Source organism: Alosa pseudoharengus, unplaced genomic scaffold (genome assembly GCF_046254945.1).
Source record: "Alosa pseudoharengus isolate Yale_2024_CS ecotype anadromous, Long Island Sound unplaced genomic scaffold, YU_APseudo_1.1 YU_APseudo_1.1_scf_12, whole genome shotgun sequence".
Taxonomy (NCBI): domain Eukaryota; kingdom Metazoa; phylum Chordata; class Actinopteri; order Clupeiformes; family Clupeidae; genus Alosa; species Alosa pseudoharengus.
The window spans coordinates 23,944,566-23,971,428 of record NW_027468587.1 but is presented as its reverse complement, the minus strand read 5'-3'; the positions used below and the strand labels follow the sequence as shown (position 1 = coordinate 23,971,428).

At 44.7% G+C, this 26,863-nt stretch overlaps 2 protein-coding genes across 6 annotated transcripts in view; both read right to left on the bottom strand.

The window, feature by feature from the left end:
• Positions 1–1,591: 1,591 nt before the first annotated feature.
• Positions 1,592–11,574, bottom strand: rcc1 (regulator of chromosome condensation 1). Its single transcript, XM_076279481.1, has 10 exons — positions 11,479–11,574; positions 9,979–10,064; positions 9,639–9,865; positions 8,608–8,787; positions 8,314–8,410; positions 7,879–8,001; positions 7,563–7,709; positions 6,481–6,600; positions 3,774–3,926; positions 1,592–2,439 (listed from the first exon to the last, which is right to left on the bottom strand). Exons 2-10 carry the CDS (start codon positions 10,049–10,051, stop codon positions 2,264–2,266), a joined length of 1,296 nt encoding a protein of 431 aa, XP_076135596.1. The 5' UTR covers positions 10,052–10,064; positions 11,479–11,574; the 3' UTR covers positions 1,592–2,263.
• A 790-nt stretch (positions 11,575–12,364) lies between these two features.
• Positions 12,365–26,863, bottom strand: part of phactr4b (phosphatase and actin regulator 4b) — a 31,042-nt gene continuing 16,543 nt past the window's right edge. For 3 of the 5 annotated variants that reach the window (XM_076280536.1, XM_076280534.1, XM_076280532.1), the window contains exons 5-14: positions 25,764–26,138; positions 22,577–22,711; positions 20,698–21,271; positions 19,597–19,895; positions 18,547–18,766; positions 17,969–18,024; positions 17,072–17,133; positions 15,633–15,770; positions 14,639–14,715; positions 12,365–14,216 (exon numbers count right to left, since the gene is read on the bottom strand). In XM_076280536.1, coding sequence (XP_076136651.1) covers positions 14,201–14,216; positions 14,639–14,715; positions 15,633–15,770; positions 17,072–17,133; positions 17,969–18,024; positions 18,547–18,766; positions 19,597–19,895; positions 20,698–21,271; positions 22,577–22,711; positions 25,764–26,138 — 1,952 coding nt within the window. In that variant the 3' untranslated portion in view covers positions 12,365–14,200. The remainder of the gene's footprint in view (positions 14,217–14,638; positions 14,716–15,632; positions 15,771–17,071; positions 17,134–17,968; positions 18,025–18,546; positions 18,767–19,596; positions 19,896–20,697; positions 21,272–22,576; positions 22,712–25,763; positions 26,139–26,863) is intronic. The other 2 variants (XM_076280533.1, XM_076280535.1) reach the window with 2 other exon arrangements.

Below are 26,863 nucleotides of genomic sequence, written 5' to 3'. Positions count from 1 at the left end.
AGAACTTTGGACCAAATGCAGTTTCTTAAAAATCCTGCAGAGCAACACAATAGTACATCATTATATAATTCAAAAACTATATAATTACAAAACCATTACAATCAAAAACGAGGGATGCAGATGCGCCAGTGATGCCGGATGTAAAGATGCCTTTTGGGGAATCCATTAAAAACAGCAAACAAAACAGGAAACGTTAAGCTATAGTAAGATGGCTCTTTGGGACCAATATCCGTTAAAAGGGGGATGAAATGACAAAAACATCAATTAAGTGCTTCCAGAAGAGACTGTGGGTACATCAAAGGACTGATCAAACCACGAGTCTTGGAGGACCCATTCTTTCTTTCTGCCCACATACGTTATGAGTCATTTAGCAAAGACTGGAGTGAAATGAAAACAGAAGGGCGGGGGGGGGGGGGGGGTGGATAGGCCTACATTAGTTGTTCTCCTGAGAGGGAACACAAAACAGACAGCTGGCTTTGATCCTAACCTTATGTATGCCACGGACACACTTCAATATCTCAAGTACCTTTTAACCAGGATTTCAATTTCGTTGTGAGCTAACACCTTCTCTGCATCTTTCTCGCTCTCACCATATTTAGACATGTTTACATGCAAGTAGGCTACAGCAAGTCTGGGGTATGAAAGCTCAAGTAATCATGAAACACTGTTGTATCCATAGCTGTGATTTATGACTGACCACTGCCCTCTAGTGGTTGGAGATATGGAACAAGGAACCAGCTAAAAGGAAGACACTTGCAAATTCAACTGAACTATACCCTTTAGATTTGAAATGCACATCTAAAGCATTACCGACATAGCTCTGACCAAGACTGGTCAGGTTTCTAGACTAATATAATTACGAAGCAGGGCACACTGAAAGATATTCCATAGCCTCATGACCTGGGTTGTGGGACTAGGAAGCTGCACTTAGTGCTTTGAGTAGCCGATCGAACCCGAAAGTCTTAGCTGATAACCAAACCTGGTCGGGAGGAGGTTAACAGCATAAGACACCATGGTGATACAGCGACACTAAAACAGAGCCACTTTAGTGTCACAGCTTGGAGCGCAACATACCTCGCTAACCCACTAATCGAGCTTCGTGTATATATAGCCCTTAGGTCCCACATTCACTAAACACACTGCGTTTACAGACCACTGACCCATGACACCCCCACATGACTTCGGATCAGTTGAAGCATACGAGGTTCAGAGTAAATAATATTTAGAGACCGGCTTAGTGATTCTGAAGTCAATAAACGATCAAATTAGTGGTTTAGCAAATCTCGTTATAGATTCTCTCATCAACCAATCAAATTACTCCACTCCCATCCGTGCATCTGACATAATGCATTGATCACACAGAATAATTAGAGTGTACTGGATTAGAAACACAGAGCGCCGCAGTTTAGTGCCGGGATTAGTGTGTGCTTCACCTCACTGTGTTCACTGTGTGCTGAATGCGTTTCACTAATTCACGGATTGGGATAAAAGCAGAGACCAAATTTCCCGGGATCAAAAGAGTATATACTTATACTAGATTACACCTTTAAACTAGGATAAATAGAGCATTAATTACAGTAGAACGATAAAATAAACAGCTGAATGAACTTTAATGTTGAACAAAAGTTTAATAAATGCAATACATCATTGAGCCATCCCAAGTACAGTTACTGTCTAATGGAGTATGGAAGGTGAACTGTGAGGGGAAACTTGATTTATTGCTTTAACTGATCAATGAACTTAAAAGATGGGATGAGCCACTAAAAAGATCCATTGTCTTTTGTTACTCCCGCAAACACACGCAAATCCAAACATACATGTGGACACGCACACGCACCCACCCACACACACACACACAGAAATGGGTTAGCATCCCTGAAAGGCATTCTACGGGCTCTCATTAAAAAGGATTTAAGAATAAAAAAAAAGAATCAAGCACAACCTGTGTTTTATAAAAATAGTCTCTTGTTCTTTTTTTTTAATAATTTCTTGTCATGATCTATCAGATCACATCCAGTGAAAAGTTTGGGTTCACTCTGGTCACGACTTGGACTCCTCAAAAACACACTTTTCTCTCTTCCTCTCCAGCCATTATAAAACCCTACCTCAACCCCTCTCCAACAGACTGGCCCAGCACAGAGAAGCGCCCCAACACCATCCCGCCCCTAATTTAAAAAGGCTTCGTTTACAGATACCCAACAGAATCGACAGTTCCTTTTTTTTCTTCTTTTCTCACTTCCGTCTCCCCGCTGAGCAAAGCTCATCAGCTCTCCTGCTTGTCCCTGACCAGCAGCACGGTGTGCTGCCCCCCGCTGGACACTGACAGAACTGTGCGGCCCTCCAGCTGTTTGCCCGTCATCTCCACTGGGCTCCACTCGTCGTCCTCTTCCCCCGTGCCCAGCTGCAGGTTGGTGCCCATGCCCCAGGCGAACACAGACCCTGATGGACCCACAGACACACAATATGGATCATTGCCTTCAATCGCTAAATGTCAAGGAGCTCAAAAGCCCATCAAAAAACACCCCTCTATCCTGAGGCAATCTGCTGATTGGCTGGATTTGGTTATAGCTTGGTCCAAACCATGGCGTTATGTTTTCTATATACAGTGGCAGGAGTGTCTACGAACACAGGAGGCTTTTTGAGTGCAAACACTCAAAGTGGACAGCAAGGGAATCGTGAGAGTCAATTTGTTTCATTTAGGGGTGCACAGATCCGATATCGGCCCCCGATATGTACAAAATAGCTGGATCGGGGATCGGAAAAATACAGATTCATAAGCCGATCCAAATTTACTTCAACGTCAAAGACTGAGCAATGACACACACCAGCCAATTGCCACTAAATAGACCTTTTGTCTGGGGTTTGTCATTACATCATTATCTTTACAGTCTGCCAGTCATTATATTTCTGGTTTTCATTATTTTATTAACCACCATTTGTCATTGATAAATTACAATCTTCATGAGTTTTTGTTGCATTTTTAGGCAACACGTTTAATGCGTGACGGTCAACACAAAATAATACTCAAACCAAACACATTATCATTTTCATCGCTTATCTGTAAGCCCAGGAATCGGTATTGAGACTGAAAAAGTCAGATTGATGAATCCCTAGTTTCATTTGATAAAAAGTATGAATGTTGAATCATAGGACTGCATCTTTAAGAGCATCTAGCTGTAAAATTGAAGTTGCTCTTTGGGGTGAGTGGGGGGGATCTGCCTGGGAAGGTTGTAGGTAGCAGCGAGGGAAAGAATGTTTAAGTCAGGCCTGATGGGTATCGACCGATACACAAAGCCCAGGAATCGGTATCGAGACTGAAAAAATCTGATCGATGAATCCCTAGTTTCATTTGATAAAAAGTGTGAATGTTGAATCATAGGAATCGGAATGACAAAAAAAAAAAAAAAAAAAAAAAAAAAACAGCAAAAGCACATAGTTAGATCATTTGTTTTGAAAGTAAGACTCAATATTTCATAACTGTGCAATCAAATGTAGTGAATATGATTCAGTTGTCAGACATGAACGGTATGAAAATGTGTAAGTATTTCCTAATAGAACAGGGATGGAATGCTCACTTTGGCAGGGTATTAACAGAGTTTTCAATACAATTGTATTGACATGGTACCAACACATGTGTCTCTTTCAAATGACAGAAAAGTAGCCAAAAGTCTAACTTTCTAAAAGTCTGCACCCTAAATTGGACAGATTCAAGACTGAATAGGGCAAATTGCAAAGAGCAAGCAGCCAAAGCTGGGCACAGCCCAGACACTCACCTTGCTTGGTGACTGCATAGCTGACGGAGGCTCCACAGGCCACCACCTGGGCTCCGTCGATACCTGGCACAGGTGTGGGCTCGGTTTTCTCCTCCGCCCCCTCGCCTAGACCCAGACGGCCGTACTCCGCTCTGCCCAGGCTGTACACCTTGCCTGGTGGGGGACCACAACAGACACAGCTTGAATTAGTTTGGCCTGATACAGGCAAGGAGTTTGAATTTCTGATATTTTGCCCGGTAGGCCTAGGTTTTATAATTAAAGATAAGAAAGAAAGTCTTCGTTTTAGTGCTGGGTGACAATCTACGCTGGTTTACAGTTCTTGGAATCTAGAAAGTATGGATGTTTACAGATTGCTGGCATGTATGTCAGTATTGTATTTGCATCAGCTTTGTCGTCTAAAGGCGTACTCACACAGTGCCAGAGGACTCACAATAGGTACCGTGCCAGAGCACGATTGTCCCCCCTCTCCTCACCCCCGCTAACAATCACATTGCACTTATCCATCACGGTTGAGACAAAGCACTCTAGAATCTTTGCTTGAGAGTGTCTTATTACCATAACAACCTTGTACTCAAGCAGTTAACAGAACAGTTGTGTTTATCACATCATAATCCATGTTCTGCACTCAGGTATTAACGTTTTTCATGTGACGTATTCTAGGTTCTATAGCTTTGTTTACATCAACCTGGTAGGCAAGGGACAAGTTGAACCCATTGAACATTGTTGTCTGCAGCTGCCTCTCAGTAGGCTACATCTCTGTATTTCAGCAATGTCAACATTTCAGGCATCAATAAAGGTGATGATTAAACGTTATCCCATTGTTCAATATTTAATAGCCTGTTACAGGAACGTTATTTCGCTAAAATCGCCCTGATTTGGTGCACTGATCTGTATCAATAACGTTATGGGAGAACCTGCATGTAGCCTAACTTTTTTTCTATGTTCAAAACTCGGTTTACACGAAAACGATAGGCTTTCTTAGAAGCTGTGAAATTTGGCCAGAAAGGAACATGTCTTTCTTCTGAAAGTTGACACAAAGTCAAACAATATTTGATCATTTAACTTCAGGTTTTGGTAGGCAGTAGACTCAGCAGACGTTTAAACGGTAGCCTACAGTTATAGCCAGCGTCAGTCAGCATCATGTAACATGAATCCTGTAACATATAACATATAACAGCGATGGCTTATTCGAAGACGATCTGCATGGATATACAACCACCCAGAAAAACTCTGAATGTGAGTGATAAAGTTCATTAACAGTATGAAACTTTTTATTTGTTATCCATTGCAGCATCGGCTATATTAGGCTGTTATGCTAGCTCAGCCTTTAAATATGCTGTTATTTTGGTCATGTGGACTTCATTAAACGGGTAAAGATAATTCATAAACTGCTTATTTCGTACATGACTAAAGCAGTTGCCTAGGTTCAACAGTGGTGTTTGAGGTTGCTGTGTTAAGTTGTGTGTGATCGCTAAACAATTCATAGGATCAAATCAGTTTATTTTGACATACAGGAGTTTGCCTAACTGTAGGCTATAGCACATAAGCCTATTCTGTTTTCATTTATTAGCATTTGTTGTGATTATATAATCAAATGACACTCATGATAACTTAGAAGGTGATAAAATAGAAGGTGATTGATCCACAAGCACAAATTTCACTAGACAAATAAGAACAAACTGTTCCGGTAAAAATATTCTTGTTTAAAATGTTTCCATGTTTAAAATGCTGCACTTTTTCCTTTCATAGCCTATCTCAGTTACAGTTATATACAGTTGTATTTTAGCCTACGTCTTCGTAGACAGTAGCCTAGGCTACACCATAAGGCCATCTTGAGAATAAAAGACTTCACAGCTGCTAACGATCATCCTTCACAACCATGAGGATAGGTAGGCTAAAAGGTTGTTCGTCGCCTTTTTTCTTCTTATTGTAAAACCAACGGTTAGGGCCTACACAAGTGGTCGGCATCCGGGTCAATATTTCATATTAAAATTTCAATTTTGAAGCTATTTGTAACTATGTATAGCCTATGCAACCCGACTGTTGTAGGCTTGCCTACCACTCTGCAGTGCCTTGCCTACCATTCTTGCCTATCACTCTAGTTGTAAACAAACGGTGACGTAACATTAGAACGGAGGTGCAAAACCTTAATATTTGCAATCATACTAAATGTGTACCGTGCCTGAGTCCAACAGAACCGTGACCAAGTCCACTTCTTCTAGCAGGCCGATACATGGATCAGCATCCTGTGCCTGGGCACGCTACGGAGCGACCACACTAGTCAATGAACTAGCCTTTAGGGGACAAGTGTACAGGGGCACGGTACAGACGGCATAGTGTGACTACGCCCTAAGTAGAACAGCAGCCTGTACACATCTGAAACATTTTGACCTTGAAGATTCAAGTGAAGTTCAAAACACAAATACATGAAAAATAGGTTTTCTTTTCTGGAAACCTGGCTCCTGTCTGATTTCTCCAACACCGTTCAAGGTGTAGTCTTTGAAGATCAAACGTTGTTTAGTCTATTTGGAAAGTAAAAGATGCTATAGCTCATAGTACCATCAGATCAACTGGCCAGCAGCTCATAAATATCAAAGTTGCCATGTATTTGGAAGAACTTAGGAATTTTATCTGTGCTATGAACTATGTGGAGAATGTTATTTACTTCAGCCAAAACTCTTGGACAGAAGATGCACTTGTAAATTACCTTCAGAATCCATGCAGACCGTGTGATGCTGTCCACCTGAGAAGCCAACCCAGGAGGTGGTGGAGTTTTTGAAGGACGTCAGCTTCACAGGTGTGAAACACACGCTTGTGCTTTGGGTTCCTAACACACACACACACACACACGGCAACAAGAAAACTATGTATTGTACATGTACTGTATGTATTTTTACATTTGAAAAATTAAAAAAAATTATATGTATAGTATAATTAGCATGTTTGTGTCATCATTGTTATTAACACTAATAATTGTTACTACATCCCTATGACGTTAAGTTAGACTAGTCGGTAACACTTTACTTGACGGGTGAGTTCATAACACATTCATAGCAGTGGTCATAAACTGCACATAAAGCATTCATGACTGTTTCATGAGACATGACTCAACATTCATACCAAACCTTTCATGAATGTGGAAGACAGAACGCCAAAAAATGTGTCAAAATAAAAGTCCAACAATTGCAAAGCAGCATTGCCGTTTTTGTTCCAAACCTCTTACCTGATCACGTCACATCTGAGTCAATGGGCTACTCCAGTGCCAAAAAGACAGAACGTGGTCAAGCAAATAATTTTTGTTTCATAAAAATGTATTTGTTTTATGATACCTTTGCAGATGATTTCTCATCTTTTGCTACTGGGAATGTCCAACCGTTCCAGGTTACACAAATACAGGTCAGCTGAATGTAGGCTAGTTTACCTCCCAGTGTTAAATTCAGTGAATATGAATACTTCACAACTTGTATAGTAAAGTGACATTCGATGTAGACTTCATAAGATATTCATGAAATATGGCTTGAGAGAAAAACGGCAATGCTGCTTTGCGATTGTTGGACTTTTATTTTGACAAGTTGTCATCATTCTGTCTTCCACATTCATAAAAGGTTTGGTATGAATGTTGAGTCATGTCTCATGAAACAGTCATGAATGCTTTATGTGCAGTTTATGACAGCTGCTATGAATGTGTTATGAACTCACCCATCAAGTAAAGTGTTACCTGTCAAGTTAGCATGAATTAACAAAGACAAAGACGTGACAGATCTGAGAAGGCAGACTGCTTAGAGTTACCTAGCTGATGGTAGTTTGAGAGGCCAAAGCCGTAGACGTGGCCATCTTTCGACAAGGCGAAGGTGAAATAGGCACCACAGAACGCGTCGACGAAGCGTGTCTTTCCCCGAGAGTTCACCAGGACCAGCTGGGGTGAAAGCAACCTCACTACACACACACACACACACACACACACAAAATTGGCATGTAATTTGCACTGGAATGCCCAAACCTTTTGACTACAAGGATATGGAAATCATTTATAAAAGTATGTATGAGTGGGAGTGGTATGTGTGAGTATTGTGAGCGACTGTGTGTATCACACACGGCTACGTACACAGTCCCAGTCTGCCTCCCCGGTTGGCGAAGCACTCTGCCACTCTTCCCAGCTGGCCTTGCTCCGCACACCCCGAGGAGTACAGGTCTCCGGCCTTAGTCAACATCACCAGGTGATCGCTACCTACAGCCACACACGGATAGAGATGATGGCACACGAGTTACAACCACAAACGGGTAGAGACGATGGCACAGGAGTTACAACCACACACGGGTAGAGATGATGGCACACGAGTTACAATTACACACAGATTTAACATCTTTATCATTACAACTCAGTATCGGGTTGTTTACTATTGTGCACCTACAAACACATAAGCATTGGGAAAGTGAAGACATTTCAGAGTTACAGAAAAAAAAAAAATACTTTATACATTTGCAAATCATTTCATAACTGGCAAAACTATATTTAGTTTGACAAAATAACAGATCTCACCTGATACAATTTTCACCACTGGCTCTTTAATGGGCATTTTCACAGGGATGGCAGACTTTTGCATGGGTTCCAGCAGTCCAATGACTCCATTGTTATCCTAGAATAAAACCAGTCAATCAGTACCTACTAAACACAGCAAATACATCCACATCTAGTTGCTATATACAGTGTCTGGGGGCTACTAGGATATAGCATTCAGCTGCTAAATTGTCTAGTGATCTAACATAACACAGGTCAAGAGAGAGTGTAAGAGAGAGTGTGTGTGTGTGTACTTCCTTGGTCTGCATCACTGACCCTGAAGGAGCCCCAGACGTAGACGGTGCCCTGCTCGGTGAGGGCAGCGGTGTGGCTGTCCCCAGCTGACACAAGCACCACGCGCTCTTCCAGCTCCACCTTGCCGGGCGACATCTCCGAGCCCTCCTCGGACGTGTCGCGGCCCAGCGCGCCCTCGTCGTTACAGCCAAACGTGTAGACCTGCAACACAGGGTGGGATGCAAACACTGACATGAACCCTGTGCCATGCAATTACACACAGACCATTTGCCCGTTCTGACCCCTGATATTACACAGCTCAACACCTCAGATTGTGACCTACTCTAACTATCCAAGAAGTCATGCAAAACACAGGAACTCCAACAGCAACAGAACCATGTGCTTCAGCAGCTGCAGCGGAGTTCAATTCTGCTGTGAGAGTGTCTTAGCATTAAAGTTTCCATCCATTAAAGACCTCAAAGAGGATGGAAAGAAACTAAACACGATGCATAGCTTGTACTGCTGTGACATGCAATGTGCCAGACAAGTGTAGCTCACAGGGGGATCATAAGAAGCTCACAGTAACCCATACACTCCTTTTCCTTCAATGTTTGTCCTGTATTTCAAGGCTATCTACTGGCATCCATACTCACATTTTATTATATATAACTGTTGCAACTGCGACGTAATATGCATCTCCATGTCGTAAATTCTAGTGGCGAGGCCTTTAAAACGAGCATATATAGGGGCGTGATATTTAAATTACACTACTTTCCAGCTGCCACATTTATCAACACACATTTATTCTTATTGATACATTTTCATGAAACAACATTTTCATGAATCACACGTGAGCCCCGTCTTAAGATGATTTCTGCCCTCAGATCTACGCTGCTTTATACCCTCGTTTGATAACAGAGGGGCACTGAATGTATATCCATACAAATAAGAAAAAAACATAAAAAAACACAATGTGTCTATTTAAAATATTGATGACTCAATCGCAGCAGCCCCAAATCTGTCTCCCAGTCTGTTCATCAGGGTGGCAACACTGATCTCACTGGGCAACTCACCTTTCCGGATTCGCCCAGGCATACTGTGTGCATACCCCCGGCCACCGCCTGCACCACCCCCTCCGGCAAGTTGACCAGGGCGGGCTTCTTGCGCTCCATCACGTCCTCGCCTAGGCCCAGCTGGCCCACGTCTCCCTGGCCCAGGACCAGCACCAAGCCCTTCTCCTTCCCATGGCTCCGGTGCTGCACCAGCAAAGCCTCCCCCTCTTCTGGGGTGATGGTAGTTCCTGAAGGCCAGAGAAACAGCATGTTGGGAGGTCAAAATATAAGGGGGCAAAGATAATTGACCATAAAAGTAATATGCAAAAAGGACTAATTAACAGGTAACAGTCACACTAACCTTTGACCTTTTTAGTCTGTTTTGTTGGTGTGGGAACATCTGATTTCCTCTTAGCAGGCTTTCTCCCAGGCATTATTGCTCTCCACCTGTAGACAGAAGGGCTAAGTGAGTACATACACAAGTAGAACATGAGAGTCTGTGCCACTTCAGTTCAGATCGATAAGTAATTTGATGTACCCTGGAAATCCAGAGTTCTCGCGAGAGAACAATGGAATTGTCTCTGCGAGACACTCTGGCAAAGAGCAATGATGCACTTTACTTTTCCCCCTTGCATTCCGGGAACCAGCTAAATTGATAAAGACAGCGCTGCAACGTTGGAGGACAGTACACATTGGTCGTAGTGTTATCCGATTGCGTCCAAGTCCGAAATCATTCAGAGTAAACATGGTCTAGTGTTATCCAATTGCGTGCAGTCAGATTTTTAAATGCATGCTTGTTGCCGCCCCTCGAGTTGGGCCATTACATTGCTCTTTGCCAGACCCTTAATCTTTCTAGATTATCAGGGTCTGGATTTTCTAGGTTAAATTTGATGTCGGTCATCTTTATTTTAAGCGATAGCAACATACACTAATGAACCCTGTGCACTTCTGATTAATTGCCACCATTTGCGTCGATAATAAACTACGTCATGCATGGAAAGGTCAACAACAACAACTTAAGGTCATAAATAAAAATAGTCAAGTCACGTTGCTACTAACACTGGTTAAGAATAACATTAGACATTTCTGAATTAAAAGCAGCCGACACTGCCCCACGTCCACAGCAGTTGCTTCGCTGGCTAAGCTCGGCATAGCAGTACTATAACGTTAGAGCTTCTGTCAATGAATTACTTTGTGCTGATACACAGCTGTTCATGTATGCTACGTGCACTGTAGAGAAATGGCATTCGCCCCGACAGCTGACGGACAGTCACCAATGTTGCGAACCTACTTGAGAACGTCAACTTCTATTCAGTCCAATAACACCTTTACTTAAGCCCGACATCTGTTCATATTGAAAGCTATCCAACAAGTTGGTTGTTCTTCGGCTAATGCGTTGTAATAGAGGTTGTTTCCGCGTGTCCAGGTTCGGTTACTCGGTTAGGATCGCTAGATAGCTAACATTGACCCGCTAATTTTTAAAACAGACCTTTTCGATGGCGAAACGTCCGGTAAGTTAACTTACTTAGCTGACTTCACCTAGCCATGTGATGCTATGGACCAATTCCATGGAGACACTACAATATTTCGTATTAAAAGAAGACGTCGTGAAATGTGTTTGTTTAGCCCTGTCACTCAACATTACAACAAAGTCAAAAATATTTCTGTGCATGAAACTTTAGATTAGCTTTGCTTGCTTTGCCATGCCGACACGACTGTAGCTAGCTAGGTAGCTCCGGACAGCCATACATTTGACTAACAAGGTAAATACATGACTGCACACACACAGTTTTCATTTTAGAACACCCGAGTGAATGTTGTATCAAATACATTTTAACTAAATGAGAATTGCCCCACTTACCAGTTACTCTGAGTGAATAAGAAATGATACTGACGCCGAGGAGTTTGCTAGCCTTACCGCTTTCTTTGCACCTTGGTGGAGCGTGCACTGTGCGGCGTAAATGAATGCATGTTGAACTACTTCTTTTGCTGTATTGACGCGGCTGTAGTTTGCACTCTGTTTGCAGAGCGCCACCTGGTGTAAGGGAAGAAGTTGTAGAGGGTCTTGAGTTTATTTTGTTTGTCCACATCTGTTCTGCCCTGTCCCATTTCCATGAGGTGGAAATTAATTGGCCTGATATTACCAGATGCAGTGCAGTCATATGCTATCTTAGGAATATACCTTAATTTAGCCTGACCATATGTATGTGAGGGCACAGTCCATGTAAATAAATTCTTACTACAGGCCAGTGGTTCTCAAACTTTTTCTGTCATTCCCCATTTTGGAGTTGGGAAATTGTCAAGCCCCACCTGCATCACCGCAGCAACATGGTGATGTTAAAATAATATTTTTGCATTTTGGTTCCTCGTTACATTTCTCGCCTCAGTTCCCTGGATCTGATGAGGTTTTATTTGATATGCCTGTTTATGAATCCTATGTTTATGTGTGGCTATTTTGTTTTCAATGTATGATCTAATTAATAAAGATTCATTAATAAAGATCGGCACCCCACCTGCCATGTCTCCATTCCCCACTAGTGGGGCCCACCCCACACATTGAGAACCACTGCTATAGGCTAATATAGGCCAAGTAACCTTCCTTCCCTATTTGATTGACATGCTAATGGAATGGCAATTTAACAACAGACTGATAAAAAACCCATTACAGTCTATGATAAAAAAAACAAAAAACATGCCAGTCCACATCATATGGCACATATCTGAACTAACTACACACAAACAATTAATAACAATAGCCTACATTTATTTTTCAGAAGAGCAGGCATTGGTTAGAAACATGACGTTTGACAACACAAGTTTCTTAATACTCAAAGCATTTAATTGAGATTTTGAGATGACTTTACAACTATGAGAAATTGTTATCGTCAGTTACTGAAATATCACTGTCATATTAAAAAAAGAAACATACAGTACATCTCTATAATAGAATAGGCATCCCCATTCTTGTAGAGTCCTTGTAGAAGCATACACTATTTTTTGCTTAAAAAAATAGCAACCTATATCACATTTATTATATTTAAAATATTTTTCAAAATAAAAGGAAGACCAGATATACACAGCCAGTTTAATCTACAGCATCAATCTATACATCAGAACACTTTCTCTTCTACTGGCCATGAATGAGATACACTTGAGAAGCAGTGAAAAATAAGGATGTTCCTGCCGAAATTGTTTCCCTGTCTGCCACAAGAAAATAAAAATCAATTTTAAAAAGTGTTCAGTGAACCTTTTTATTCAGTCGTTGTCTTCATCTGCTAAAACATACATGTTTCAGTGCTTTTTGGAGCACTGTCTGTACATTCTTACTGGTACGTCTGCTCTATTACTATAATTAGTGTGCGATATCAGGTTGAACACCTGTGGACCTTGTGTTTCAGGGCTTCACAACAGATCAATTATTTCTAACCTGAAATGAACCTGATCTGCACCTCAATATATGACAACAGCAGCAATAGGAAATTTTGAAATTGTAAAACATGTAAAAAAAATAAAATAAAATAAAAACAAAGAGAAAAAGTGCAACTAAAATAATGATGCTATCTTCTTTGTCCTCTAAATTCGTGGCTAAAATGGCAACTGTAACCTGGCAACCTTCAAAGAAAGTTTCATGAAAGGCCATAATGTTGTGTTCAGAATGAAAAAAAAAAACCTTTGACAATTACAGTCATCTTATGATAATAACCTTCCAAACTGTCAGTCTAAATGACAAATATTACAACAGTCTATACACACATACATACACTCACGTATAAACACGTAATCCCAGAGCTTGTGCCTTCATGCATGGACAGCCTTGCAGTCCTTCTGGCTGTCCACGCCCACTCTCTTCATAGCAACCGGTAACTAACACTTTTATTACTGTATGCTTTATTACTGTATTGTCACCATAGATATTATTATTATAATTATCATCATTCTTACTATTAATGTGAATAATTTTATTACAGTTCCACAGAGCGAAACAACTGTGCCATACCAATGTAAAAGCTGAGAGAGAGAGAGCGCAAGAGAGAGTAAACAGTGATCTCCTGAACGCTCCCAAACAGAGCGGACTGGGTGGAGAGGGAGGTGTGTCCGCTTCCTGAACTGCTCCCTGAGGACTGTCGCAGGTGTGTGTTAAGCCACCACATACCTTGTCCCTCTTCTTGTGTAATGGTTTAGTCCCGCGTCCCCTCCAAAAAAGCCACATTAGTGCCTTGGCACGTGACTGCCCCCCGGTGGTGGGGGAGAAATACTGCAGCTATTCCTCCAGGCTTGACCTGGCTGCCTCTGCGCTTCCGCCCCTCTGTGCATTTTTGTTAATATTTACATATGTGAGCGGATGGGACTGATGAGTGTTTTTTTTTTTTTTTTTGCTTTTAAGTGGTGGTCCAGGTTTCCCTGTTGGTCTATACAGTACATTCAGAAACGTTGAAGGCAGTCCGACAGAGAGAGAGAGAGAGAGACACAGAGAGAGTGAGAGACGGGTGGCACTAGGACCCTGAGGCTCCAGCAGAAATGCACGTCTTGGCCTTGCTGCCTTTCGGCAGGTAAGTGCTTCATAGTCCAGTTTTGCAAGGGGGCTAGGGCCGATGGAACCTATAAAGCAGGAAAAAGAACACAAAAACTTTAAATTTCTTAAGCCGACATCATTCATGCATACTGCCATGTGTACATCATGACTGGAAGTAGAAACAGGAGATGACAACTTCCAAAGATATCTCTTTATTCCACCCATTACCCACTCCAGAGAAGTACAATGGAAATGCTACCTCAGTGACTGACCAAGCCAAATGTAAATGCAAAGTAAATATTGGTCTGGAGACATCAAAATACTGATATGATATTGATACGATCGATTCTGATGGGATATTGATATGATAGATTCTGATAGATAATGATAGGAAATAGATTGAATAGACTGCAAGATACCGATATAATATATTTTGATGGGATACTGATAGGATAGATTCTGAAAAGATATAGACTGGATAGATTCTGATAGGATGCTGATAAGATACCTTGTATAGATTCTGCTCTCTTCATGGACTTCCATCTCTAAGCTCTTGAACTCGTTCAGCTCTTTCCGGATTGCAGCCTGTGAAAGATGGAAAGGTTGTGAGCAACACTGGATCCTGTACCCGTCCATTAAGGGTGCCAGTAGTTACCTTTTGAATTTTTAATGGGAATTAACACTGGGAAAGAAATATGCCGGTTGAGTAACCTCCATGGCAATGATTTTAATAGGCATCTGAATGCTCTGAGCAAGGCACTTTTTCCCTACCGATCCATAGATTACCACAGCCCAGTGTTCTTTTAGCTAGGGGAGCACAGAATACAGAGTCCTGGGGCGTGAGTTACAGCTCACTTCTGATTCATGTTGATATTTTGTCTGGTTTTGTTGTTTTATTCATAACTCTTTACGGCATGCCAGAAATATTGGGACAGGGTCACAAACAACAGCTGGAGGGAGGGAGAGGGAAGGTGGGTGAGGGAGTTTTAGTCTCTCTCCCTCTCACACACACATACACATTCCCTTGTCACCTTAAATTTCCTGCGCTCAACAGTGAACCAAAGCAAACTGGGGAAAAGGCGCGGCACCAGGGACAAGGGTGAAGTAAATAAGAGCACGTCTGCCCTGACAGATGGGAAACAGACCAGCGAGGGGAACGTCACAGCTGACCTCACACACAGAGCCAAATGGGAGTGAAAGAAGCTCCGATTATTCCCACACACTTCCTGTGAACCTAAAGTCTCTACTTTTGGCCCTTTCTGACCCAGCACTTGGTCCGATGGGAGGGAAACTGAGCAATGGGATGTACTGGGACTAATGGCTTCGCTTTGACAGTCTAAATACCAAATTTGTTCATCATTTTTTGGATAAATGCAATTGAAGCACTGGCGTAAATGTGAATGGACATTAGAGTTTTGCCCACATTGGCAAACTTGGTCACTTAAGGTGATGATAACTGTCAGTAGACTGTTGGGAGTTCTAGCGTTGGCACTCATCTTCACCTTGTCTGCAGGCGTGAGCTTGGTCCAGGGCTTGTCAGCACGGCGGTCGTAGTCCTGCGCACTGGTCACTTCCACATACTCGTGGAAACGCAAGATCTTCCTGGCCTGGAGTTCAGCCACAGTGGGCCTCTGGCTTAGCTGAGGAAGGAAGAAGAGCCATGCAGCCGTTTAACACAAATATGCAGAACTCTACACACAACACAAACAGGCATCTCCCAGAGGAGCGGCACTCTGCCTGGCTGGGCTTGCACGATAAGGCAAACAATTAAGTTTGTAGATTGGTGTGATGCTCAGCATCTAGTTGTGAATGTAAAGAAGACTGAGGAAATGATCTTTGACCCTAGAGCAGTTTCTGAATCAAGTCCAGTGTGCATCCATAACACTCCCATACGTCAGGTCTCTTCATATAAATACCTTGGTGTTTTTATGGACTGCTCACTCACATGGCATGTCCATATAGAAAGTCTCTGTTCTAAGCTCCAGCAGAGGATGTATTTTCTGAGAAGATTGAGGCTGTATGGTGTCAGTAGCGGGCTCTTGTTTTTATTTTTCCAGATGATCTTAGAGAGCGTGATACAGTATGGCATGCAGACCTGGTATGGCAATCTGACAGTTCAGTTAAAGTCCAAGTTGGGGCGTCTGGTCAAAACTGCCCTGAAGATTGTAGGTCATCCAGACCAGGGCTACATGCAGGCACTCTATGAAAAGTCAGTCCTCAGGGAGGCACTGAAAATTGTAGAAGACCTACCCTCAGGTAGACGCTTTAGAGTAGATTAAATAAATACAAAAACTCCTTTATCCCAACTGCCATAAAGATGCTCAATGATAGGTAGCTGGCTACCTAAATGTTATCCAGTGTGCAGCTCTGACTGAGTTTTTTTTTTTTTTTTTGTAACTGTGGTGGTGTGGAGCTGTATGTGTAACTGTTGTTTTTTAATTGCCTATGTATGAGCTGTGTATGTGTGATGCACTGATCGTGAAGCCCAAGACAAATTTCCCCTTGGGGACAATAAAGTATAAAGTATGTAAGTAGTATGTAATTAAACAGCAAGCAATCATCGCAGACGGTGTGTGAGAGTGTGAGAGACTGTGTGTGTGTGTGTGTGTGTGTGTGTGTGTGTGTGCGCATCTGCCCGTATGCTCCCTGATCCTAATGAAGATATTGCCGTGTAGAAGCAAACACTTTCATCATTCCCCAAAGCAGATGTTCACTATTTAATGCCTGCCTTGTTTTAACTCGGCTGCAAAAAATACAACAAATTGCCCACATGCCCACTTCAGTAAACTTCAAGTAATGCAAACTCCCAATAAATTCTTCATATGTTTAGAGCTGATATTAAACACCCTCTGAATATGCCTTTTAGTGATGCTTCCATGTCTTTTACCAGATGAATTAAAGAAGACCCCCTGGTCGGATCTCGTCTCCAAGATGAGCTTACCTTCCTGGTGAGTCTGCGTTTGATCTCGCGGACCTCGGCCTGCCGGTCGGCCTGGTTCTTGGCTGGAGATGAAAGATACAGACACCTCTAAGTCAACTAACATGAAACCACGGGTCCATCAACTGAGCAGGCTCCTAGTATTCCATGCTGTAATCGATGTGCAATGACCAGAGCTTTGGGGTGAGGGAGGTATGCTTAAAGCCTTCCATTCGGACACATATTCTTTGTGCAAATGACTTAGGCAGACATTCATTCCATCACAAACTTTGTGGAGTGTATGTAAGTATAGGTGTGAGTTGAGTTTGTGTGTGTGTGTGTGTGTGTGTGTGTGTGTGTGAGGGGGGGGTGGCACTGGGGTTCATACCGCAGAAGCCTACTAGAGAGAAGGGAGGTGAGTATAGCAAACAGATAAAAGACAGAAGGGTGGGGAAGATGGAAGGGACATACAGTAGCGAGGAAGAGAGAGGGAGAACGGAGAGGAGGGGTGAAAGAGAGAGAAGGGCAATTAAGACGAAGACAATAATGAGGGAATGACAGAGGACAACAGAAGACAAAAGACAGAGTGTATCAGAGAAAAAGAGATAAGGCTGAAAAAGTGAACGAGAGAGACAGAGCGTTAGAATGAGAAGGAGAGCGAGAGAGATGGAAAGAGAGGGAGAGCATTAGAGAGAGGGAGAGTAAGAGATGGAGAGAGAGAGAGACAGAGCATTAGAGAGAGGGAGAGCAAGATAGATGGAGAGACAGATTGTTAGAGAAAGGGAGAGCGAGAGAGATGGGGAGGGAGAGAGAGGGACAGAGAGAAAGATAGGGAGCGAGACAGAGTGTTAGCCAGAGGGAGAGCGATAGATGGAGAGAAAGAGAGGGAGAGACAAAAGAGGGGGAGAGCAAGAGACTCACGTTGAAGGATATTTCTCTGCTCCAGCTCCTCTGCTGTAGGCCGCTGGCTCAGGCGTCTGCAAACACATCATTAGTTTTTAGTAATTATTATTTCACAGCCTACTTGTTTGTGCGTGCATGCACGTACGTATGTGTTTGTGTACAGACAGACAGACAGACAGACAGACACTTTATTCATCCCGAGGGAAATGTTAGGCATCCAGTAGCTTAGACAACCATAACACAACAAACACATGTGTTGTGTACGTACATATGTATGTACTGTATGTATGCCTGCAGTTCACTATCAATCCTCATGTGTGAATACAGTGAGCTGTGTGCCATACTGTATCTCTCAGCATTTGATCTTGTATCTAAACACACACACGCACGCATTTGTATTTTGTATTTGTACAAAACACAACAATCTGACTATGTTTTTGTTTGTGCGTGTGTGTGTATGTATATGACAGCATATGTGTGTTCCCATGCCTGACCATGTGTCTGTGTCTGTGTGTGTATGAGAGCATGTGTGTGTGTGTGTGTGTGCCCATGCCTGACTGTGTGTGCGTTCATGTGTGTGTCCGTGTGAGTGCTACCTCGTCAGCGCGGTGCCGATCTGTGCACGGATGGCCTCCCACTGCTCCTTGCTCTGCCACGAGAGGCCTGTGTGCTCGCCTCGGCCTGGCCAGTCTGGACCCGGCGGCCGGTCCCTCACCGGGCGTTCCCGCTCCGCCTGCTGGCGGTCTGGGGCCGATGGCCGGCTGCTCAACTTGAGCGCCAGAGTGTCCTTCCGCTTCACCCGGCTAGCCAGAGCACCTACACACACACACACACACACACACACACACACACACACACACACACACACACACACACACACACACACACACACACACACACACACACACACACACACACACACACAAGCACACATAGAGAGAGAGGCAAAGAGAGAGACAAAGAGAAGCAATAAACAAATGGTCAAATGTAGAAATAACAGATGTTATAGCATTTTTAGGCATAATGCATTTTTTTGTAGAGATTAAAAAATATATCAATCATGATTACATTCAATTTGAATGGCCTGAGCTAAACCATGTGGTGAAAAACAGAGCCTGGCTGTTGCTCAAAACTAAATGTACTGAAGGACACGTATGGTCGGACTCACGCTGGTCCCTCTCATCAGCCACAAGGCTGGTGAAGTCAACATACCATTAATCTTGAATTTCCCCTTGGGGATCAATAAAGTATCTATCTATCTATCTATCTATCTAACCTTTAGGTATTGTCCAGATAATCATACGATGTATAGTATAAGTCAATAGACAACTTGTCAACAGAGAATGAACAAGGTCCATCTAGCATATCCACACATATTTTTGCATGAAATACATTTATAAACATAGTATTAAAAAGGAATATATACATTTAATGAATTTCATAGAATGGTGGTTATTTGGCCTTGGCCTTTATTAATTCAGTGGATGAGCTGCCTAATAGTTCATTTCCACTCCCCTACGGATCCAACTTCTCAGAAATCAATGGGAGTCAATGGGAGTGAGCGGGCAGTCTAGACAGCGGAGCCTTTTAAATCCACCCAATACACCCTTTAAATACACCAAACCAAAGCAGCTGGGCACACGTACTAGGTGGCTCCTCGTCCTCCTCATCCTCGTCCGAGTCTTCGTCCTTGTAGAGCACTGGCCCGTCGGAGTCGCTCTCCTCCCCCATGCGCCGCGCTCCGTCCTCTTCGTCTTCCTCGTCTTCCTCCTCGCTGCTGTCGGCCCCCTCGGGGATGACGCTGATGCTGGGGTCGCCCACCATGCACCGCCGGCTCCGCGGCTCCAGCTCTGGCTGAGGGGGGGGCAGGTGCTCTGGGGAAGGCTCGTCCTCCTCGTCCATCTCGTCGTCCTCCTCGTCCTCGTCCGAGTAGTCGTCGTCGTGCCTGTGTGACAGAAGGGAAGAGGTGAGCGACACATCATCAAGTCTTCAGTCTGACCAAATCTGCTGAAATACGTGATAGGGATTCCCCTTCTGTATGAGTAAGTTCAGTCCTAATCCAGTTCGTTTGTTAATAATCTACAGGTTTTTGTCCATCGTCCATCCCGAGGTCTCTGACGGCAGTAAACTAGTCGACGGAGGTCCGTTGATGTTGGCAGAGCTGCACACTCCACACCAATTGGAGCTACAGATGCTCATCGACCGACCTGCATTATCAGGCATCTGACCGTATCTGACGAGTATCGTTCTGTATGTACACTATGATTTCACTCCCCTTCCAATCCTTTACCCCACTACATTAAAGGTGCTCTAAGCGATGCTGGGTAACGTCACTTCTGTTGACTTTCAAACAAAACAGAGAGCTAGCTCGCTACTTCCTCCCCCTCCCTCCCGTGCTGCTCCCGTGTAATTAAAACTCTCCTAAACGCGCATCTCGTCTGTGATTCGCTGGAACAGTTTGTTATGTTTTTATGGGCTAGGTTTGCCCAGGTTGTTTTTGTTGCCCTTTTTTGAAGCCTGGGCTGTCCACAGAGATCGTGTTTTTGTTACAGTGTATTCAGGACACAGACAGCTAGCGGTTGGTTAGGTGATGTTTGCAGTAAGTGACATTAAACGTTTTAGCCTAAAAAACGCGTGGCATCGCTTAGTGCACCTTTAAATTAAGCAGGCTGCTGATGATATGAACACTGGCATCTGCAGCATGTGGATGTGGCCAGTGCTGGCTTGCCTGTGCCCGCTTTACTCACATCTTGAGGGGCTGGATGGTGACCTGAAGTGGTCGACCGCGGGCGTCGGCGGCGTACTCGGGCGGCGTCTCGAAGAGCAGCGCGTGGGCGGAGCGCTGCGAGCTGTCCGGGTGTGGCACGGCCGGCCCGGGCGAGTTGAGCGCCCGCTGGATCATGATGTGCAGCGGCACGGGCGCCTGGCGCGGGGGCTCCTCTTCCTCCTCCTCTGGGCTGGAGGCGTCGAACTGGGGCGGCGGGATGGGCTGGGGGATGGGGTGCGGGTAGGAGTGCTGGTGGGGCAGCAGGTGGGAGTGCGTGTGGGCCAGCCGTGGGGGCGAGGGGGGGATGTGGGAGGGCAGGGGTGGGGAGGGAGGCGGCGGGGGCAGCTGGAAGCCCGCGGGCAGGCCGGAGAGGTCTTCTGGGGTCAGGGCGGAAGAGGCCGCGGAGCTCTGGGGAGGGAGGGTGGAGGAGGTGGAGGAGGAAGAGGGGTCCTCAGTGTTGCGCTTGGTGACCGGTGTGGTTCTCTTAGGGGGCATGGGTGGGGAGGGCTTGGCAGGAACCATGCTGTGGCCTCCACTGATCTGGTGGATCTCAGCTGTGGGAGAAGCACAGAGAAATTAACGACTGAAAAACACTGCGACTAAGAGTTCAGCTTTCTTGCGTGTGTTTTAAAACAGACAAATCCCTGTGTTTATACAGACGTCATGTGGCTGACTCGTGTTCCTCAAGTATCCATCCAGTTTAAAAGCCATATTGTGAAAACTGAATGCAACTGATCTCAACACTCTTTAGAATGCAGCCACATGAGCAGGACAAACAGATCATATGGCGTTCACTTTGACCAGTGGCTGACCCAAGTGACAGGAGAGAGCCCCTCGGCTTCAAACACACACAGCTCCTGACCAGAGGACGGTCTGTCGCACAGCCAAAGCGAAGAGACAAAGCAACAATAAGGAACATACAAGGGAGGCAGGAAGCTGAGATTACTTTGATGCAAAAAGTCTTTGTAAGGACTCATGCTGCAGCCATTCTCATACCACGCACGCCATGTTGGTGACCATCTCGGTGACTTCCCAGAGCAAAGTCTTCATGCAGCGCTTATTCTTAAGTTTATTTATTTTTGCATGTGTCTGGTCAAAGTTGTGTGACACAAAACCACAAAAAGCTGCCCTAAAACCCATAGAGCGTACTGAGCGCAAAATGGTGTGTGTGTGTGTGTGTGTGTGTGTGGGGGGAGCATCTGCGGACTCCTGGCATGCACTAAAGTGGATTGGGCTCGTCAGTTCTTAGCGGCGGCCAGCACTTAGTCTAATTCTGCACGCCACAGCAGATGTTGGGTGGATTAGCTGTTTTTATCAAAACTGCAGCTGGAGCTCCGCTGCTTCAGATGAACAGGTCAGTGAGATTTCTGGGCCAGCGTGGACCATGGCAGAATGGAGCAAGGACACATACGGGCCAATTCACACCTGCAGCACACACACACACACACACACACACACACACTGCAAACTCGCATTGTTATAGCTACACACACACACTCTTTAGCAAGCAAGTGCGTGCATGTAGACACACAAAAACACACACACACACACACACACACACACACGCACGCACGCACAAACGCGCACACACACACACACTCAGACGCATATGAAAGACAACAGCTGGACACATGCAGTTCATTAGCGAGACTAGCAAACGAGAGGTCAAAAGGTCGCCATCATTCGCTGCAGCTTTGTTAAGTTCTGCATCCGGGCAGAGCGACAGACAGCCGATGATGGCGATGAAGGCGACGCGGACGAGGAAGGAGGAGGACAACAAAGAGGAAGACCAGGAGGGCGTCTGACAGAGAGGACGTGCTCAGCTCCACCTAGCTGAGCTTGGCTTCACAGAAGCGTACCTGCGCGGACAGCTCCCGGACGCTTGCACAGGTAGACGGGCAGGGACAGGTAGACGTCGTACTCGCCCTCCCGCTTCCAGCAGGACCAGTAGAGGGGCAGCTGGGGGTTATCTCCCCCGTGGAGATTGGCCGCTGCTGGAGGAGGAGGAGGAGGGAGGGGGCAGGAAAGGTAGCCCACAGTGGTCATGAGCTACTGTAGGCTACTGTACCAAGCTAATTCCAGCACCAATCAACCAATCAATCAATCAATCAATCAATTAGGCTTTATTTAATATAGTGCCCTCCGTGCAAGATAACAATAAAAGATGCTTCACAGTAGAAAGAAAGAAGAAAAAAAGAAATGCTCCAGGACTAAAAAGTGTCCCTTCACCTTTCAGTATTCTTTGCACATCTTTTCTCTGCACGATTAAGACTCCTTACAGTCTTCTCACAGACCGAGGTACCAACATCTATGGCATTGCCTCATACATAACCCACCCTACGCAGTTGTGCAAAGCATTTTAATATGATTCAGCAGGAGATTCATTATACTTCAACCCATAAAATATGCATCGAGGGTCCAACCCTGAGCGACCTGACCGGGCACACGGGGGCGAGGCGCTCGGGAGGAATGTAACACATGTCTAATGATCTCTTCTACACCTCCTCTGCTGCAGTTCTTTAACATGAGCGGATCAATACAAAAGACATCCATGGCCGAGAGAGGCTCCAAGCTCCGTCCAGAGAGAGAACCTAGAGAGAGGCTGGTGCAGCTCATCGACCGCAGGCCAGTATCGGGGATGATGGTTGGCCAGCCTGCCAAGCCTGCCCATCTGTAAAATCTCTGGGCAGGTGGGTGAGTCCTTCATGCGGGGCTAATCTTAACCATCTGATACTAATGACCATCAGGGGCTCTGGGAGTCCTTGACAGGGAGCAGTGCAGGAATGCGCATGGAGAAGTGAAGGAGAGAGCAGCTGCCTGCACTTAGACACTCACAGACAGAGGCAGAGTTACAGGCAGCCATCAAGGAGTTGAAATCTCCACTACATTCAAGCACATCTCCTTCAGTAGTCTTAAACTGTTCAAATTCAAAACACAGTGCAAGTGTGTCACAAAAAGCAAAAACATATGCAAGGCAAGTCCTTGAATATATAGGCATGACATTTTTGCTGTGGTGGTTGCCGCAGGATTGGAAATCAATTTACTCCACAGAGAAATAAATTAAATAGAAGGCAACTAGCAGTACCTTATACTGCACAAATAGGTGTTTTAATCTTTCACTCAGTAATACTCCTTGTGTATGGTCTACACACCAGTAGAGTCCTTATAGGAAGAACTGGGCTTTCATTTCTCAGCTGTTTGATTCTACAGGCCTATACATAAATAAGTACAAATGTGCTATGAAAGAAAGTCCCTACATATGGCAAAATACAGGAGACAGCAACTCTACATCAGAGAGAAAGAGGGAGAACGAGATGGAGAGAAAGAGGGAGGGAGAGAGAGAGGGAGAAGAAGAGGGAGAGAGATAGATAGATAGATAGATAGATAGATAGATAGATAGATAGATAGAGAGAGAGAGAGATAGAGAGATAGAGAGAGAGAGAAAGAGGTAACACTGTATGGTCAGACGAATGTGTGGTTAAACATCTCATCCCCAATTTCAAACCCAACAGCATACAAAACAAGGGACTTTTTTAAATGGGTGTTTTGAGGCCAATCCCCTGTCCTTTCTACAAGAGAACAAAAAAAAAAAAAAACCCACAATGGATTGTATTATGTAAGCAGCTTGGGGTGGCAAAACAGAGGCATTAGATTTGGATAATGTTCTGCAGCCCAAAAAAACATTCAAATCTATTCTAATCTTGTGGCCTTCGTTCCAGTGGCCTGCTCGCCTGTGGCTGAGGCTGAGGCAAGCAGCTGACTGAAAAATGCCAAGTATCTAAGGAGCAAACAGACCCCCCCCCCCCTCCCTTCAGTCCCCCTCCATGCTAACCCCAATGTTACACAACCAGATTAAACCAGACGGACTGACCACTGCAGGCGCGTCTGACCAGCCCATGGCCGTCGCCTGCGCCAAGCAGCTCTGCAGAAAGGGTTGCTGATGTTTCTGCAGCATTGTGCAGTGTTAGCTGCGCTGTGTGTGCTTTTTGTATGTGTGTGTGTTTGTGTTGTGTATTAATCAGGACTATGATTATACCCTTAGGATGATGTCTTATCACGGATGGTGCAGGGAGGGGAGAAAAAAAAGATCAAAGTCAAATGCAAGGATGTAGGACAAGAGTAATGATCCCTATGGAGGGAAAACATACTCCAACAAAAACAAAGACGTCAAACATGGCAACGCAACGGCAGGCAGCCCAGTTTCTGATCCCCTGACCGATAAGCTCCATGTCCGAACCTTTCTATGGAGGACACAGCAGTAATAATTAAAGAAAAAAAGTCAACACTAAGGGAGTAACATTATGAATAGCATAGTTAAGATGAACCTAGTATTGATCTGGGTGTGGGATGGACGGGGAATAAAGTGTTTCTACACACATCATCAGCACATGAAGATGGCATTTGTATAATACTGTGAGTGTGAGCTGTAGTCAAGATGCATGAATGTTAACTAGTGAATCAGAATGCAGCTAGAGAATTTATTCAGAGGATCCTCAGGCCAAGAGGAGATCTTTAGTGGTTTAGAAAGACCCAACCATCGTAACATATCTACATCATTGGTCTTTAAAGTATGTTTTGACATGGTTGCTGTTAGTCTGGCCTGAGCTATTCTGGGATATTTGTTTGGTCAACATTAAATACAGAGGCCACTGAAGGAAGTCTTTACCTACCAAGTTCTACCAGAACAGGGGCATCACTCTCTACAAGAAGCTCTACAAGAAGATCCAACTTTTCCAAAAGGACCTCACGTAACACATCTAACAACCCAATACTCCCAACATGCACTTCATTTCTGCCCTCTCTCTCCCTCTACCACTACCTCCTCCAACTACACATTAACTACAACTTAAACTCATGCACTTTCATCCTCTGGTAGTAAGGTTTACCGTAGTGGTACTTATTGTTACCTAAAGTCTCCATTGCTATGTAGCTTGAATGTTGTTCGTCATTTTGTGAGTCGCTTTGGATAAAAGTGTCAGCTTAGTGCATAAATGCATAAATGTAAATTCACTTAAAAAAAAAAAGCAAGCAGCAATAAGCGCTCACCCAGCATGCCAGCGTTGCTGTTGCGGTTGACGGGTTTGGGGGGCGGGACCGGGGGCTGCTTCGCCTGCTGGGTGGCACCACCACCAGAGGCGGCAGAGGACGAGGGTGGTGGCAGCGTGCCCGAAGACTGCGTGTTGCCACCAGCGGACGACACTGCCCTGAGAGGCTTGCTGCCACCACCGGCGGACGACGAGGAGGCCGAGGAGAAGGCGGCGGGGGGGTTGTGGACAGGGGTCCGGGGCGGCCCCTCGGTGCCCGGCTCTGGGGTGGAGGTCATCAGCCACTTCGGAGGCATGACGGACTGTTTCGGGGGCAGGGGTTCCCGCAAGGTGTCCCGGATGGCATCGCAGTCGGGCACAAAGTGACTGTCAGACTCTGGAACACACACACACCAGAAAAGGGATGCTTAGAGTTCATGGCCACATACAGTACAGTTCAGGAGGATGGTGCTCAGAAAACACATCTCAAAGCAGCCTAATGAGTCATAGTCTGGCTAATACTACACTGTTAACACTTTGCGGAGGTTGTGTCCTTTTCACTGCCTGATTATAAACAGCTGACCTTTTGCCATCTGTGCCAGCTGTGGACATCACTGAGGGGGTGGGAGATGGAGGGAGGGGGGGGGTATTATGTACCACTTTAGAGTCTAAGCCAACACATCTGTGTGTTCCTCTCTGTATCTGTCTATCGGCAGCTGATATATAAGGACCATTATCACTCTCTCACTCTCTGCCCAAAGACATTCTATTCTGTAACGCTCTCACTTTCACAACTTTCTTTTCACTCTCAAACGGACTTTCACAATATTTCATCCTTTCTCCCTTTCTTATTCTCACTCTCCATGTCTTAGCTTTACTTTCCATATCTCATTCTCTCTGTCTCTCGCTCTGTCTGTCTCTCTCTCTCTCTCTCTCTCTCTCTCTCTCAACATCATTCCTCCAACATGATATTTCAAGTTCAGGGTTATTTATTAGCACTAGAGGGTTTTTTTTATCACAGAAAAGTCTCTGGCTTTGAGATGTAGGTCAGCAAAAGAGATTGAGAGAGAGGGAGGGAGGGAGGGAGGGGAAGAGGGAGATAGATGAACAGGAAAGAATGGA